Source organism: Homarus americanus, unplaced genomic scaffold (assembly GCF_018991925.1).
Source record: "Homarus americanus isolate GMGI-L3 unplaced genomic scaffold, GMGI_Hamer_2.0 scaffold51859, whole genome shotgun sequence".
NCBI classification, from domain to species: Eukaryota; Metazoa; Arthropoda; class Malacostraca; order Decapoda; family Nephropidae; genus Homarus; species Homarus americanus.
In genome coordinates, this window is record NW_024711292.1 from 15,404,646 (window position 1) to 15,422,799 (window position 18,154).

The window sequence follows — 18,154 nt, forward strand, 5'->3', positions numbered from 1 at the left end:
GGACCGGACAGATTGTGGCAACTACCTCGGGATCTCGCTGCTCTTCGTAGCTGGCAAGATTATAGCCCGAGTCCTCCTAAAAAGACTTCTTCCTGAGGCGGAAAACTTCCTCCCAGAATCTCATTGTGGTTTTAGACCATCACGTGGCACCACTGACAGATCTTTGCTGCCCGACAGATACAGGAAAAGTGCAGAGAACAGCGTCGTGACCTGTACATGGCTTTCATGAAAATAACCAAGGCCTTCGACTCGGTCAACAGGGAAGCCCTCTGGTGGACCTTCAGCCGTTCTGGCTGCCCACTAAAATTCATCGCCATTGTGAGGCAACTTCACGATGGCATGAACGGCAGTGTCCTGCACAACAGCACCCAGAGTTCTTTCCCATCCAAACAGGGGTTAAACAAGGGTGTGCACTGGCACCAACTCTCTTCTCCATCGTGCCAGTGCCAATTTAGCCAGCGGGGTGAACATCGAGTACCGGGTAAAGGGGGTTTATTCAACAGAAGACGATTCCAGGCAAGAACAAAGGTGTCGGCAGCGTCCGTTACTGAACTTCAGTATGCAGACGGCCTCACCCTTGTTGCTCACTCTGAACACGACCTACAGGAAAACCTGAACACCTATGCAGACGCGTATGCACACTTCGGTCTTGGGGTGAATGTACTCAAGATTCAGATTCTTTTCCAGGCTGCCCCTGGTTCAGCCACACCTCAAGCATCCATCCAGCTTAACGGTACTACCCTCGCTAATGTTGACCACTTTCGGTATCTCGGCTCCCACCTGTCCACCACCGCAGACATCGATGAAGAAATTCAACATCTGATCAGATGTACATCACACGCTTTGGGAGGACTCCGAAATCATGTCTTCAACTGTAGGGAGCTTAAATTATCCACAAAGTTGCACGTATATCGAGCAGTGGTCCTGCCCACCCTACTATATGGCAGTGGGACATGGATCACATACAGGATGCACTTCAAGGCACTTGAAAACTTTCACAAACGTAGTCTACGTTCCATCCCCCGAATTAGCTGGGATGACAAGAGAACAAATGCCAGCATTCTTGCTGACACATAATGTGGGAGCATCGAGGCTATCATTATCAATGAACAACTATGTTGGAATGGCCATGTTACCAGCATGGACGACAGTAGACAGCCAAAGCAGCTACTTTACAGTCACCTAACGAATAGTATACGTAACGCTGGCGGGCAATTGAAAAGGTATAAGGATAGTCTTAAGACAAACCTGAAAAGGTGCCAAATCGACCCCCCTCACCTGGGAGTCGATTACTCCACATCGTAACGCTTGGAGGAGCACCACACGGGAAGGTGTTAATACTGTACTTTCGAGTTAGCCCGAGTGCAACCGAGGCAGATAAGCGCCAACGGCGGAAAGACGCTGCCACCGCCCCTCCCACAGTAGATGGAGCCCTCCACATATGCAACGAATGTGGACAATGCTGCCGGTCCCGTATCGGGCTCGTTAGCTGCCTGAAAACTCACTAACCTAGGTGACATCCCTAATAACCCATATCATTTTACCATAGCTGGATGATCGTCATACTCGATTCCGAGTGACAGAAAAGTAGTAGTAGTAGTGTGTGTGTGTGTGTGTGTAGATAATATCACCTGGCACTGTAAACCCTGGTATCAGTAGAGCGATCATGAATACATCATTAGCTACGTCAAGATGCGCAGTATAGTACTTCAAACAGACAACCTCATGCACGAAATTCATCCATCAATCATTTCAGGAAAGTCTGAGTTTCAATAACTAAATAAAGCAAAAAAAATGAATAATAAATAAAATAAACATTTTCCCAGATATTTTCATTTCGTGAAGATCGACCATTGTATTCCAGACTTAGTGGAGGAGAGGTTGTGTATCCGAAAATATTATAATACTCTTCTCAGGGAGTCTTCTTCCTTAGTGCGATGATTGTATCCCAGCGTCTCCTTCAGGTGTCAAGCGGCTGGCGGAGAATGAAATGCCAAGTAGCTGGTATAGAATGAAGCTCCATGTAGCTGGCATAGAATGAAGTGTCAAGTAGTTGACATTGAATGAAGTGTCAAATAGTTGGCATAAAATAAAGTGCCAAGTAGCTAGCATAGAATAAAGTGCCAAGAAGCAGGCATAGAATGAAGTGCCATGTAGCAGGCATAGAAAGAAGTGTCAAGTAGTTGGCATAGATTGAGTGTCAAAATTGGCATAGAATGAAGTTCCAATTAGCTGGCAGAGAATGAAGTGCCAAGTATCAGGCATGGAATGAATTGCCAAGTAACTGACATAGAATGAAGTGAAAGTAGCTGGTACAGAATGAAGTGTCTAGTAACTGGCATAGAATGAAGTGCCGCCAAGTAGCTGGCATAAAATTAAGTTTCAATTGACAGGTGTCAAGTGGTAGATGGTAATTGACTGGTGTCAACTTGCGAGTGTCAGTAGTGGGTGTCAAGAGGCAGGGATCAAAGAACATGTCTCTAGGGTGACGTGTTACACAGCTCATTCGCTGAAAGTAAAGAAAAATAATTAGTTTGACATTATTTTTTCCTTCTCATTTTATACTAACAAAACTCAAGTAACATACTGAGGTGTTCCTTGATGTCAGGATTAGTATACAGTGTACAGGCCATTGTTTTTTCTTTACTTATAGGTCATTGGCAACGCCCTGGATTACTATCCTCAGAAACGCGAGTTTGACCCCAAAACTAATCGAAGATGGAGGGTCAACAGTTGAAGGTAAGTGTAATTAATCCCTCAAATCAAGAAGTGACAGAAGATATAAATGCAGTATTAATATTATTTTTGTTTATGTATTTCTTCAAGGAGACTTTTGTATCAAATAAAACACTGACCTCTAGGTTCCTTGACACATCCATTTGTCTTGTAGCTGTACAGTTCACCGAGGTCACATTTCTCTTTCGTGTAGTCCCAGAAGCCGTTGGCCATCTTAAAGCACTGGAAGTACTCGCGACACAGCTTCTTTTGATACTGGGAGGGACAGATGAAGAATTGCCTTAGTTCAGTAAAGTGTGCGATTGAGTCGAGTTAAGGAGGAAATAGTGAAATTTAAGAGTTGATTCATTATAATTAATGCAGGCAGTGATTGAGTGCAGCATAAGAGTAGACCAAACTAAGAGTTGATTTAGTACAAAATAAGAGTGACTGAATATAATGCAAGAGTTGATTCACTATCACAGAAGGAGTTCTTAAACAGAATAAGTAGTTGATTCAACATAATAGAGTAATAATGTAAAAGGTGATTCACTATCATAAAGCGATTGATTAAGTGGAATGAAGAGTAGTCAGTAAAACAGAGGGAGTGATGAAGAAACTTAAGGATTAGATTCACTGTATATTAAAATGCCTCTCACCAGATACGTGTTTGAGGGAGTACAAAAGTGATAGTCTTGACAGTGGTCCATGCCTATCCAGGTCTCGTAGGGCCGTTTGTTCTGTTCTGTGCACCCAAGATTACGTTGGGGAGGACTCACGGTCGGTGGGGGAAATGTGTTGGTGGGGGTAACACGGCACAGGTCCGACCCTAGATAAGAAAAAAAATTAAAATTAAGACTGTCTCTATCTTTCTCTCTCTCAACTTTACCCCCTGTTGTTTATTTTATTTTTATGTTTTGTATTTTTTTTACTTTTCAGTTAATAATTTGAATAAAAGGATAAGGAAGTTGTATGTGATATTGATTTACCAAATGTTGAATCGCTTTGGATTACTATTATTATTATTTATTATTATTATTTTTATCATTATTATTATTTATTATTATTATTATTATTAGTAGTAGTAGTAGTAGTAGTAGTAGTAGTAGTAGTAGTAGTAGTAGTAGTAGGAAAGTAGTAGTTGAAGGAAATCTGCCGGGACGTCATGGTAGAACCGACCCTCCTTCCATTGGATGGCGAGATCTTCCAACACAGGACTTCAAACACATCTAACGAAGCCCGCGTGGACGTCAGTGCTCGAGGATTCTGGACGCGGGGACAGCGAGCTTTCTTCGACATCAGGATTTTTGATCCCATGGCCGCATGTCACCGTAACCTAGCTCTCGATGTTGCATATAGGAGGAACGAGAACGACAAGAGAAGGGCATATGGGGAGAGAATTCAAAACGTTGATCAAGGCAGCTTCACTCCTCTAGTGTTCACAACCTCTGGTGGGATGGGCCCAAGTGCAAGATGTTTCTACGCCAGACTCGCGGAGTTGATCTCCGAACAGAAGCAGCAGCGGAACGAGAGCTTCTGCCCCTACTCCGACAACGGCTGCAGATATTGACTATGAGACTACAGTCACTGAATGCCGCATAGATCTGCGGCTCAACTAATTTAACACAGGTAGGATAGCTTCTTATGAATTAGGATATTTAATATTAAGGTAAATAAATGGTGGCGAAGGTGTGGCTATTGGGGGAGGCTGGAGGCCACGGTAAAAAAAAAGTAGTAGTAGTAGTAGTAGTAGTAGTATTATAATTATTATTATTAATATTATTGTTATTATTAATATTATTATTATTATTATTATTATTATTATTATTATTATTATTATTATTATTATTATTATTATTATTACTATCATTATTATTATATTATTATATTATTATTATTATTATTATTATTATTTTTATTATTATTATTATTATCATTATTATTATTATTATCATTATTATTATATTATTATATTATTATTATTATAATTATTATTATTATTATTATTATTATTATTATTATTATTATTGTTGTTGTTATTGTTGTTCTTATAATTGTTTCCGACACTGCCGCACAGAAAGACCCAACTTTCGGCAAATATTGTATTAAGGAGAACTTACTTTAGTCTTTCTTCGAGAAAATCGCAGACAATGACGAGGAATTATAAAATTCGTGTTGTTGCCACTACGACTTTTTTCTTGTCCTGAACAGTAGTCTACATACAAATACAACACTTTCAAACATATGAACTTTTCCACCAAGCGTTCCATGCACAGATGCAGTTGCTTAACTATCCTAACGTTTACAAACTGCATCATCTCTAGGTTAGGTTTTTCTAGTACAAATAATGCTATGTAACAGTCGTTGGAAGTTTCGTGTGTATGAAACAGTCCCTGGGAAGGGTTTGTTTATAAACACCACAACAAGCACCAAAATTGGCCTCTGGTGAACGTGGTGGATTGTAATCCCTTAATTATAGTGAAACACTACGGAAACGCAGAAATACAGAGATTGTAACTCGCCTTTATTTTTTATGCGATTTTCTGTAAGAAATAAATTCTGTTATCCTCAAAAACTGAACAATATTTGTGGAAAGTTGGTGATTGACGTACGCCAGCGTCGTTAAGTATTGCCTAAATATTTATTATTATTATTATTATTATTATTATTATTATTATTATTATTATTATTATTATTATTATTATTATTATTATTATTATTATTATTATTATTATTATTATTATTATTATTATTATTATTATTATTATTATTATTATTATTATTATTGTTATTATTATTGTTATTATTATTACTATTATTATTACAATTATTAATATTAATAATAATAATAATAATATTATTATTAGTGAGATGATTCGCCTCATGACTGATTACACTCAGGACCGCTTACTCGCCCCTTTAGCTCTTCAAATACTGGCAATAATACCACATCTCTTTTGTCAGAGGACACACACAAAGACTAAGCACAAAGAAAATCCAGCAGCAATGAAGAGAAGACTGGCAATGTGGCAGATTGGGGCTCTTGATGATCTCCTATGTGAAGCAAGAACACTGCAGGAGAGACTAAAAATTACGGGTGATGGAAAGCAAAACACCGATGACGTGGCAAGAAAATTTGGAAACAAAATGCGTGTGGAAAAAGTGTCTCTGGCGGTAAGATCTCTCACAGAGGAACCCTCCGGTGGGGTTCTGAGATTAAACAGAGAGACATTAAAACTACTGAAAGATAAACATCCCCCTGCAAGTAATGAAGTAGGTATCAGGGTCCACGGTGACTATATCCCACCAAATGCTGTCCTATTCGGGAAAATAACAGGTGAGATGGTGTGGAAAAAGGCACTGAACACTCAGGGAGGTGCTGGCCCTTCAGGTCTGCATGCAAACGGTTGGAGAGCCATCCTCAGCACAAACAAGTTTGGCCCCGTAGCAAGTGATCTCTGCACTGCCATTGACGTCCTTGCAAGAAAGTTGGCATCCACTGTCTGCCATCACCTCCATGCTCTGACGGCCTGCCGCCTCATTCCCCTGGCTAAGAATCAAGGGTGTAGGCCTATAGGAGTGGGGGAAGTGCTGAGGCGGATCATCTGAAAATGCATAATGGAGGTGGTAAAGGATGATGTCAGGGCAGCAGCAGGGAACCTGCAAGTGTGTGCTGGCCACCAGGCTGGCGGGGAAGCCGCCATTAACGCCATGAGATTGATATTTGAACAGCGTGATTGTGAGGCCGTTCTCCTGGTGGATGCCTCAAACGCATTCAACATACTTAACCGCAAGGCCGCACTGCACAACATCAACATCAAGTGTCCAAGCTTTGCAATGTATGTTGAAAAATCATATAGGAATCCATCAGACCTCTATATAGTAAACAACAAGGCTCTAAAAGGTGATACCATCTTACAGTCAACCGAGGGAACAACACAGGGGGACCCTGTTGCAATGACAATGTACGCAATAGGCCTATCAGTGCTCCAACAAGAAATTAAATTTGAAATAACTAAGGTCAAACAAGTGGCATACGCTGATGACCTTACCGGTGCAGGAAGAGTGGAGGACATAAGAAAGTGGTGGGACTTGGTAGCATCGCGAGGTCCACAAACAGGGTACCACCCAAACCCCAGCAAGTCCTTCCTCATTGTGAAGCCAGAACATTATGAACGGGCAATGGAGGTGTTTGGCGGAAGTGAGGTCTAAATAACAAAGGATGGCCAAGACATCTAGGCGCAGTATTTGGCACTACGGACTTCGAGATCGAGTACGTAACGGGAAAGGAGAATGAGTGGGTCAGGGAAATCCAAGCTCTGTCTGAGATTGCTATCACAGAGCCACATGCGGCTTTTGCGGCATTCACCCATGGAGTAAAGCATCGCTGGAACTACCTGATGCGCATTTTCCCTGATATTGGACCCTGCCTGCACCTCCTGGAAGAAGCTATCAGCGTCAATTTCATTCCCAAATTAGTAAAACACCCTCACCTAACCCCAGCAGAAAGATTACTTCTTGCACTACCACCGAGACTGGGAGGAATGGGACTAACCAATCCAAAGGAGATTGCTGCCACGGAGCATCAAAACTCAGTTAAGCTCACGGCAGCCCTCATGGACCACATAGTAGCTCAGAACTCAACAGTGGAGGTGGATACCAGTGAAGTAAACAAGATCCGAAGGTCCATTACGACAAAACGACAGAACGGCCAAAGTGACAAGTTGCAGCAACTATTGCTGCAAATACCAGAGAATTTGAAGAAAAAATGTAGCTATATCGCAGGAGGTGGACGCCTCGAACTGGTTATCTACGTTACCGTTAAGGGCAAATGGTTTCAGTCTCAATAAACAAGAATTTACAGATGCCATTGCTCTAAGGTACTGTTGGCCAGTAGAAGGTTGCCCTCTCAATGCGTGTGTGGCTCTTCCTATGACGTCGATCACGCTATGGTGTGCAAGAAAGGGGGCTTCATATGCATGAGGCATGCCGAGGTAAGGGACCTCACAGCAAATATGTTGAAGGAAATCTGCCGGGATGTCATGGTAGAACCGACCCTCCTTCCTTTGGGCGGTGAGATCTTCCAACATAGGATTTCAAACACATCTAACAAAGCCCGTGTTGACGTCAGTGCTCGAGGATTCTGGATGCGGGGACAGCGAGCTTTCTTCGACATCAGGATTTTTTATCCCATGGCCGCATGTCACCGTAACCTAGCTCTCGATGCAGCACACAGGAGGAACAAGAACGACAAGATAAGGGCATATGAGGAGAGAATTCAAAATGTTGATCAAAGCAGCTTCATTCCTCTAGTGTTCACAATCTCTGGTGGGATGGGACCAAGTGCAAGATGTTTCTACGTTAGACTTGCGGAGGTGATCTCCGAACAGAAGCAGCAGCCCAGAAGTTACGTTGCAGCCTGGATGAGATGTCGACTGTCCTTCTCTTTTCTTCGGTCGGCTTTGCTCTGCCTCAGGGGAACGAGAGCTTCGTCCCCAATGCCGACAACAGCTGCAGATATTGATCTGCGGCTCAACTAATTCAACACAGATAGGATAGCTGCTTATGTATTAGGATATTTAATATTAAGGTAATAAAATGGCAGCGAAGGTGTGGCTTTTGGGGGAGGCTGGAGGCCACGTCAATAAAAAAAAAAGGTAGTAGTAGTAGTAGTAGCTGGAGGCTACGTTAAAAAAATTAATAAAAATAAAGTAGTAGTAGTAATAGAGGAAAAGCTGGCATTTACTGCATGAGAAAGGTATTTGAGCAGCGTAATTGTGAGGCAGTACTTCTGGCCGACGCTTCCAACGCATTCAACATACTCAACCGCAAGGCCGCACTGCACAACTTCAAGATTAAGTGTCCAAGCTTTGCAATGTATGTTGAAAACACCAATAGGAACCCATCAGACATCTTTATAACAAGCTTCAATACTTTAAGAGGAGAAACCACCATACAGTCAACTGAGGGAACAACGCAGGTGGACCCTGTCGCCATGGCAATGTATGCACTAGGCCTGTCTGTGCTCCAACATACAATAAAATATGAAACAACTGAGGTCAAACAAGTGGCTTACACTGATGACTTAACAGTAGCAGGAAAAGTGGAGGACATCAAAAAGTGGTGAGACCTGGTAACATCAAGAGGTCCACAAATAGGGTACCACCCAAATGCCAGCAAGTCCTTCCTCATTGTGAAGCCAGAAAACTATAAAAGGCAAAGGAGATGTTGGGCGGAAGTGAGGTCAAAATAACTAAGCACGGCCAAAGACATCTAGGTGTGGTAATTGGCACGAAGGACTTAAAGACCGAGTACGTAACGGGAAAGGTTAATGAGTGGGTGAAGGAAACCAAGCTCTGTCTGATATTGCTAAAACAGAGCCACTTGCGGCGTTTGCGGCATTCACCCATGGAGTCTAGCATCGCTGGAATTACCTGATGCACACTATCCCTGATATTGGACCCCTCCTCCACCCTCTACAAGAAGCCATTAAGGTCGCTTTTATCCAACCACTAATGAAAAACCCTTTTTTAACCCCAACAAAAAGGTCACTCATTGCACTACCACCGAGACTGGGAGGAATGGGATTGACTAATCCAGTGGAGCTTGCCGCTACAGAACCTCAGAAATCTGTCAAGCTCACGGCATCCCTCAATGAGCACATAATAGCTCAGAATGCAGCAAGTCAGGTGGATACCAACGAATTAAACAAGATTCGACGGTCCATTATGAAAGAACTGCAGCATACCCAAAGTGATAAACTGCAAAATCCTATAACATCGAGCACGCCATGGTGTGCAAGAAAGGGGACTTCGTATGCATGAGGCATGACGAAGTAAGGGATATCACAAAAAATTAACTGAAGGAAATCTGCCACTGTCATGGTGGAACCGCTCCTCCTGTCATTGAAAGGTGAGAACTTCCGTCACAGGACTTCAAACTCATCCAACGAAGCCCGTGTGAACGTCAGTGTTCGAAAATTCTGGACGCGGGAACAGCGTGCCTTCTTTGACATTAGGTTTTTCGCTCACATATCACCGTAACCTAGCTCTCAATGCTGCATACAGGAGGAAGGAGAATGACAAGATCAGGGAATATGGGGAGAGAATTGTCACTGTTGATCAAGGCAGCTTCACTCCTCTGGTGTTCACAACCTCTGGTGGGATGGGACCGAGTGCAAGATGTTTCTATGCAAGAATTGCGAGTGTTATCTGAACAGAAGCAACAGCCCAAAAGTTACGTTACAGCATTGCTCTGCTTCAGAGGAACGAGATCTTCGGCCCCAAAGACGACAACGGTCGCAGATATTGACTATGAGGCAACAGTCACTGAATGCCGCATAGATCTGCGGCTCAACTAATTCAACAGAACTAGGGTAGCTACTTTTGTATTAGGATATTTGATTTTTAGGTAATAAAAGGGTGGCGAACATGGTAGTAGTAGTAGTAGTAGTAGTGTAATATAATCTAACATTAATAATCTTCACGCTAAAATAAACTTAAGACATACTCGTGGGTTGCTGGACGCATAGCTGCGTATTCTTATCAACGAGTTTCCCCTTCATCTTACAAAGATCCTTAGCCCTGGTGTAACCAAAGTATGTGAAGCAGCCAGTACACAGGGTCTTGGTGGTCCTCAATGGTCGGCACAACTCATACACTTGACAGCTGCTGGAGTGAAATTTCTGGCATAGAACAGGTGGTTTAACTGTCGTACTGGATCCTGTCCCGTTAGTGCCACAGGGAGGCGAGGTGAGGTAGGGGAACACACACTGGTCCAGCCCGTCGTTGAAGACAGTACCAGGTTCACACTCGAAGTAGAATGTGTTGTAGAAACCAACCTTCATACGGTCGACGCAACTGTGACGGGCAAGGGAGGAGAGGGGGAGAGATATTAGAGGTTGGTAAGATTTCTATTATTGGCTTAACAGAGAAGATTGTTAAATAGGCAGGGGGGTAGGGCTGATGAAGTTGTTGGGCGGAATGAAAGGCTCGGTATGAGAGATATAAAGGGAGATGTAGAGAGCAGTGTGACAGAGAGAGATATTCACCAGGGCTAAGAGAGAGATGTGTAGTACAAGAGACAGATATTTAAGACAATGCAGAGAGACGGAGATAGATTAACATATATTAGAAGACAGACAGACAGACAGACAGACAGACAGAGAGAGACTCACCTGAAATACCAGCTACAGTTCCTGGGGTGAGGGAACACTCCTTCCTTCATACACTCCACTTGGGGTTTCACGATGTAGTCAGGGTAGCGGCGGTCTGTTGACGGGATGGCAGGGTAGGTGAGGCTGCGAAATACTTGGTAAACATACATTTTCTTTATACTAAAAATAGCAGTATAAGAAGCTTATAGTGATTTCTCATTTCTTTATGAACATGAAGGTGGTAACTAATTTGATGAAATACATTTCGAATGAGCTTTGCTTACCACTACACTACTGTTCAGAAAATCTCTGGATCAAGTGAATTAAGACTGGAAGTGAGTCAACGTCACCCTTGTATTCGAAAAAAATTGTAGGAGTGTAACAGAAAACTCTAGGTCAGTCAACCTAACATTACAACATAAGATTGTAATCTCTAGAGGACGGCACCATCAACCATCTGATTAAACACAACTCCATCAACGCATCACAAATTGGTGTCATAGAGAGATCATGTTTAAAGAATTTGTTTACATGCTTAGATAAAGTAACAGACTACGTGGGCCAAGGTTTACCAGTAGATGTATTGTATATGGATTACTGTAGGGCTTTCGATGAAGTTCCATTATACTATATACAGCTTGTGGTCATATATGCAGAAGCATGGTGTCGAAGGTAAATATTAGCATGGATAAAACACTAACTCAGAGACAAGTGTCACAGGGTGGTCATAAACAAAGTATACTAAACCTACAAAGCGGCTCTGAGTGGACTATACATCGTAAAGGTACATCCTGGGACCCACCCTCTTTTGATCTACGTTAACGATATTATTGTAATTATATTAAGCCACATAATGAAGTCTGTGAACGAAACAAGGATCTACACTCTACAGGGATGTGGCGAGTCAGAATGACATTGCATCCAAGCAAAAGAATTTACATGGACTTTTCTAGTGGTCGCACAACTAATAAATGCGCTTCAATATGGTGAAGTTTAAGATTCTGAATGCGGGGCACAATAACCCAAAACACAATTATCTATAAATAATACTCTTCTAGCACTTGAAAATATGGGAAATGCCCTGGGCAACGCAATAGAGAAACAACCAAATTCCGGGAATCTTGAATTATTACATTAAATGTAAAGATGAGACACTTTCCTTCAGTTCTACTCACGTCTCCACCTGGACTACTGTTTGCAGGCATGTAAACCACATTTACAGAAGGTCATAATATCACTAGAAAAAATGCGATGCAGAGTGACAAAAATTATTCATGACATAGGAAATCTTAGTTACCCATTGAGGCTGAGGGGCTTGAAACTGACAACTCGTCAAATACGAAATATTGAAAATCCTCAACAGGTTGAAAAACGTAAACACAAATCACTTCTCCAAGACACCAAGCCTTACGAACACAATAGTTAAGAGTTTCAAGCTAGCCAAGTCGTTTTGTAGAACAAATATAATAAAGTACTTCTTCACTCAGAAGTTGGCATAGTCTACCAGTTAAAGCCATCGAAAAAAGAACAGTATAGGGAGTCAAAATAATCATGAACAAGAGTATCAAGAACAGTGGGAGGATCCTACATAGGTCACCGGGCTCTTTTCCTTGACTTAGACACCACAAGCTGAGGAGGCCGTTATGTAAATTTGTTATATTAAAAACATTCACAAACGTTCAGGAGCTGCAGGATCTAACACAAGTATTATAAATGATTTCAACATCATAGTTTGTTTTGAAATGTGTCACAAGGCTAATATCTGTAGTATGGTACTCACCATTAAGACCAGGCACAGAGGCCTTAACAACGGTTGTCATGGTAACCACCACCATCAAGAACTTGGCCAAGCTCCTCATTTCCCACTGCATCATCTGGAAACAACACTTATAAATTAGAATCCTGCGCGTGTGACAAAACTTGACCCGCACCCACTCCGCACCCGTCGTATCATGTCTGCACCCGCCCTTCACCGGCAGAAGCTTTAAATATTTGACCCACGCCAGCACCGCACCCTCAGTACCTTGCACACTCCCGCCCCACCCCTGCTGAAGTTTTGGGTATAAGCCCACACCATCCCCCGCACCAAGCAAATCGATTCACATTCAAATCACCAGGTGAAATTCTAGTAGATTACTAAGTGGTATACATTTCAGTAAACTATTAAATTACAGGCAATACAAGATAGTGCCAAACATCTAAAATACTGTAGAGGTACAGTTAGACATTGTGAGATATAATGTAATTCCTACCCTCTCTCAACATGCACTGATTACCACATTTCACAACGTCAGTAATGAAATAATATATTTTGGTTATTTCACAAAGTTTAAACATCAATAAAATAAGTCACCCAATTGTGCGACAAATTTGCGGAGTTGTCATCTCTGTTGAGGAGGGAGGGGTAGTGGTAGTGGTAGTGGAGAAAGGTATGTGGGAAAGCGGGTAATGGAAGATGAAAGGGGTAGAGAGAGGAAACAGAGAACGCGAAGTGAGGTTACTAATTGGGAGGGGCATTACAAGTACTCCCTTTCCCTCTAAGATAGATCACCTGTTAAAAGTCTAGTGTCCAAAATTAAGAACTAAATGATCTTGACCTACAAAAATCCACACACTGACCTGTACCCAGGAAGAAAGTAATTGAACCATCTCCTGCCCCAATATACATATAAAACATTAATAGAGAGAATAAAAGATGAGAGTGACCTACCAGCTCCACAAGAACCTGATAGGCCTCTCCATACAGTGTACCTTTAGACTAACATAACTAATATTTAACATTTAACATTTAACATTTAACATTGAACTAACATCTTAGTAAAAAAAAAAAAAAAAATGTGACTACCCTCCCAGCTACACAAGGACCTGGGCGGGCTCACTAACTCCAAAAAAAAATATATATATATATATATTTAATAATAATAATGTGATTACCCTCCCAGCTATATCAGCCAGGAAGAAGTAATTGAACCACCTCCTGCCTCAATATACACATTTCTACATAAAACATTACTAGAGGAATAAAGATGAGAGTGACCAACCAGCTCCACTAAGAACCTGGCAGGCCTCTCCATACAGTGTACCTTTAGACTAACACAACTAACACTTAACTAACACCTCAAAAAAAAAAAAAAATAAAAATGTGACTACCCTCCCAGTTACACAAGGACCTGGGCGGGCTCACTAACTCCAACAATAACAAATAATAATAATAAGCAGCATTATATAAATAAACCAATATTAATACAAAGGTCTGACGACCCAAGGGAGCAGAACAAAGACAAAACACCAATAAGAAAGATGAAGCGATCTGGTTGAGCCCAGATTCTTTCTACTCCTACTGTATTTCAGTTTCACCACTTTTTCTTCAATTCCTAATAATCTTCTTTCACCTCTTAACTAATGACTTCGTATCGTATCGTACCCATCCCGCACCCGCATGAGTAACGTGAACTCACACCTGTCCCGCCCCCTGTCAGCCCACGCCTGCCCCACACTGCAGGTACCCGCGGTTGCCCCGCACAGACCTCTATTGTAAATGAAATTCTAATCTTATTTAATCTATTTTGTCAAATTTAAAGAGAAAATGTAGTAAAATATACAGGTAGAGGCATAAATTCAGGTGCAGCTGTAAGTATAACTACATGTACAATCTCGTTTACTATAGTACGTAGTATAATATAATACGAAACAACAAAGCCTAACCATTAAATTAAGCAACGGGGAACTAATTAACCAATCACCGATCACTTTTACATTTATTCATATTTTTACTACGTAATATAGTAAACAAACGGCCTTGAGTTGCCAGTTGTCTCCAGCAGTGTTCGAAGAATCTTGAACGAGACTGTACGGGTATAGGTACAGAGTCAGGTTTAAGTAAAATAATATGGAAATATACTTGAAAAGATATCGGCCTAAATACAGATCAAGGTACAAGCCTCGGTGCAAATACGGTACAATAATAAATACACATTATTCCGGAGCCATATACATAACTAGTTCACATCAGCTTGTACAAGTAAGAATTAACACACATCTTAGATTACGAATCAACAGCATTCCTAAGTCTTCGACACCTCCAAGGTGTTAAGACAACGTTTGCTGTACAGTACTTCCTGTCCCTCACTCCATGGTAACTGTACAGAAACATTCCTCATGTTACCATTTATTTTCCTTTCTCCTATATCATCTCTGCTGAAATAGATTTATCTTTCCGCGCTGTCTGTGGCTGGGGTTAGGTAAGAACATCATGTCTGAATGGTGAAATAGGAGCTGGGGAGAGAGGGGAGAGGGAGGAGGAGGCTGTGGGGGATACATTGAATAATGGTACAAAGGTTAATGGGCAGTTGAGGTTGGGGCTCACATGATTTCACTTATACTCGCAAATTTGTAACTGAGGACATCTGGCATATAAACTGCAGTCTTTCTGTTTGCGCAGAACCGTCTCCACTGATAGTACATTTTCTGTTGTGGCTAAATCAAGCTTTGGTGGTCGTGGTATGTCCATTTAAATTCTCTGTTGCGTATCCCTTCTTCCACCTTGTCATGTAGAATGCCTCCGGAGTACTCAAGTGTTTTCTTCTTGATATTATGTCCAGGGAAATTATTGTTGCTTCAGTAGTTTCAACATTATTTGCCCAATATCCATTCTCTCATCAGAGCTGATCTTCGCTTCATTTCTCTTTTTTTTTGTCCTGTTAGTAGTTTACAAAAAAGTTTTGGTTGCAAGTTTTGTGATTTTCTGAGGGTTTTCACTTGGTGCACTGTGAGAGCAACCTACTGTAGGTTCACTGTGTTTTTACCTGTTCGACGTCAAGTGAGGTTAATTTATCCTTATATTATGACTGTTCTGTTGTTATTTCTTCCTTCTGTTCGGCTCTTTCCTTGATGTCACTTCATGGACGTGACGCTGTGATTCCCATAATCTTCGTAAGCTTGATGAGGTGGCAAACTTAGGTGAAGATCAAAAAATACATATTGCACACTGACACTATTCTTGCAGTCCACTGTGTGTTTGACCTTCGGCACAAATCCATCTATTGTTGTTGGGCAGTTTCTACAGTGTTATAATGTATGAGTTACGGAGGGACGGACGGCTGACTAACACACGTAATGTCTCATACCTCTGAGCTGGACATAAACACATTGTATATGTTTAGGAAGAACAACCCGAAGTTAGTAGATACATGAAGTCTTATGAAATCAGCTGGAGATATTGTACATTAATTGCATAGTTAATGGATTCTTAGATAGATAAATAGAGACTGCCATGTTCACAGTAATGTTTTCATTATTGTGCCAAAAGGTCAGACAATGGTGTGCAGGTAACAACATGGTACACACGGACACATCCGAAGTGCCTCAGTAGTGTCGGCTCACGCTGCACGACACGATTGTCTTAATATAGTTTAAGCCTCAACAACATCAGTTGTTGTAGGGTTGTGTGGTAAAGGACTTACTGACACAGACACTGTGGCGATACAAATAGACATTGAGAAGATAATTTCACTAATTGAAAATACAAAACATTTAATACAGGACACACTACACAGTGCTGTGTTTAAAGGTCACACCGTGAGGGTTGGCGCTAAAGACACAGCGTGTTAAGGTCACTGTGTGTTATGGTCACATCAGGGGCGCCGGTGGTAGAACGGTACCGCTCATAACTCGCAAGCGAGATGTCAAGGGTTCGCTTCCCGGGCCGGTGGAAAAGTTGTTTGGACATACTTCCTAGCCCTCATTGGTCTTTGTTCACTTCGCAGTAATGTAGGTACCTGTTGTAAATCGAAAGTTGCGAATTCGTATTCAGGGAAAGTTGTTGGAGCTTCCAATAACTTGATGACATAAACCAATGCCTCTTCAGGCTTCTACGCCTTTGACTCTTCAGGCTTCTACGCCCTAAACTCATGAGACATAAACGCAAGCATGAACTTAGCATGCTTCCCTGTTGGGCGCTGTAAACGCTTCTGTGCTTCACCTTACACAAGGATGTAGGGGGGTGCCCAATAAAAAAAAAAAAAGTTAAGGTCACATCATGAGGGTTGGCGATAAAGACACTGTGTTAAAGTCACACCATGAGGGTTGGCGATATAGATAGTGTGGTGAAGTCACACCATGACGGTTGGCAAAATAGACAGAGTGTGGCAGTCACACCACAAGAAAACTTCAGCGACACAGTGAGAGAGGCAGGGAGCGAGGAGCAACTTACCCTTCAAGTGCGACGCTCGTCCACAAGTCAAGTGCTGGTCGCCGCATCTCACTGTGGTTGATATAGCCGACACCCCACCCCGCCTCCCGCTACCTCCAGCCCCTCTCGTGCTCCCTATACCCCTCCCCTACCATCTGCTGGAGCCACTTCCCTGTCTTAAGTAGCATCCTCAGCACATACACACCATCTCCATCACTTAGAAACAATTTCAACCTAGACACCAACCCCAACACCTAGGAACCATCTCCGCTACTTTGGAGGCATCCCCATCACCTAGGAACCATCTCCATCTCCTAGGAACCACCTCCATTACCTTAGAACCATTTACACCACATAGGAATCATCTATATCACCTAGGAACCATTTCCATAACCTAGAAACCATCTCCATTACCTAGGAAGCATCACCATCACATAGGAACTCTCTTCTTTACCTAGGAACTCTCTTTCTTACCTAGGAACTATCTCCATCACCTAGGAACCATTTCCATCCTCTAGGAACCATTTCCACCACCTAAGGACTATCTCCATTACCTACTGTAGGAACCATCTCCACCACATACGAACCATCTCCATCACCTAGGAAGCATCTCTATCACCTAGGAACTATCTTCCTTACCTAGGAACCATCTCCACCACCTAGGAACTATCTCCATTACCTAGGAACCATCTCCACCACCTAGGAACTATCCCCATTACCTAGGAACCATCTCCGCCACCATGGACCATCTCCACCACACTAGGAACTATCTCCAACACCTAGGAACCATCTCCATCACCTAGGATCTATCTCCACCACCTAGGAAGCGTCTCCACCACATAGGAAGCATCACCATCACCTAGGAACTCTCTTCTTTACCTAGGAACCATCTCCATTACCTAAAAACTATCTCCATCACCTTGGAACTATCTCCAACATCTAGGAACCATCTCCATCACCTAGGATTTATCTCCACCACCTAGGAACTATCTCCATTACCCGAAAAATAGTCGACGAATAGTTTGAATACCTAAACCATCTAAAGTGATACTCACTGGGCCAAGGCCCGGTGTGTTTTATATTACAGACTTGTT

At 42.1% G+C, this 18,154-nt stretch overlaps 1 protein-coding gene across 1 annotated transcript; it reads right to left on the bottom strand.

Moving 5' to 3' along the window:
- Nucleotides 1-1,554: 1,554 nt before the first annotated feature.
- On the bottom strand, nt 1,555-17,135 carry LOC121857926. The gene is made up of 7 exons (XM_042354176.1): nt 17,082-17,135; nt 12,651-12,744; nt 10,892-10,985; nt 10,225-10,574; nt 3,375-3,544; nt 2,856-2,991; nt 1,555-2,509 (listed from the first exon to the last, which is right to left on the bottom strand). Exons 2-7 carry the CDS (start codon nt 12,742-12,744, stop codon nt 2,481-2,483), a joined length of 873 nt encoding a protein of 290 aa, XP_042210110.1. The 5' UTR covers nt 17,082-17,135; the 3' UTR covers nt 1,555-2,480.
- Between the last annotated feature and the right edge of the window lie 1,019 nt (nt 17,136-18,154).

Excerpts from the sequence above, each read along its gene's own strand:
- LOC121857926 (XM_042354176.1), bottom strand. The coding sequence starts at position 12,744 with ATGATGCAGTGGGAAATGAGGAGCTTGGCCAAGTTCTTGATGGTGGTG. Across the intron at positions 10,575-10,891 it reads AACTGTAGCTGGTATTTCAG|TTGCGTCGACCGTATGAAGG; the intron begins GTGAGTCTCTCT and ends TGCCCGTCACAG. Across the intron at positions 3,545-10,224 it reads ATGCGTCCAGCAACCCACGA|GGTCGGACCTGTGCCGTGTT; the intron begins GTATGTCTTAAG and ends TTTCTTATCTAG.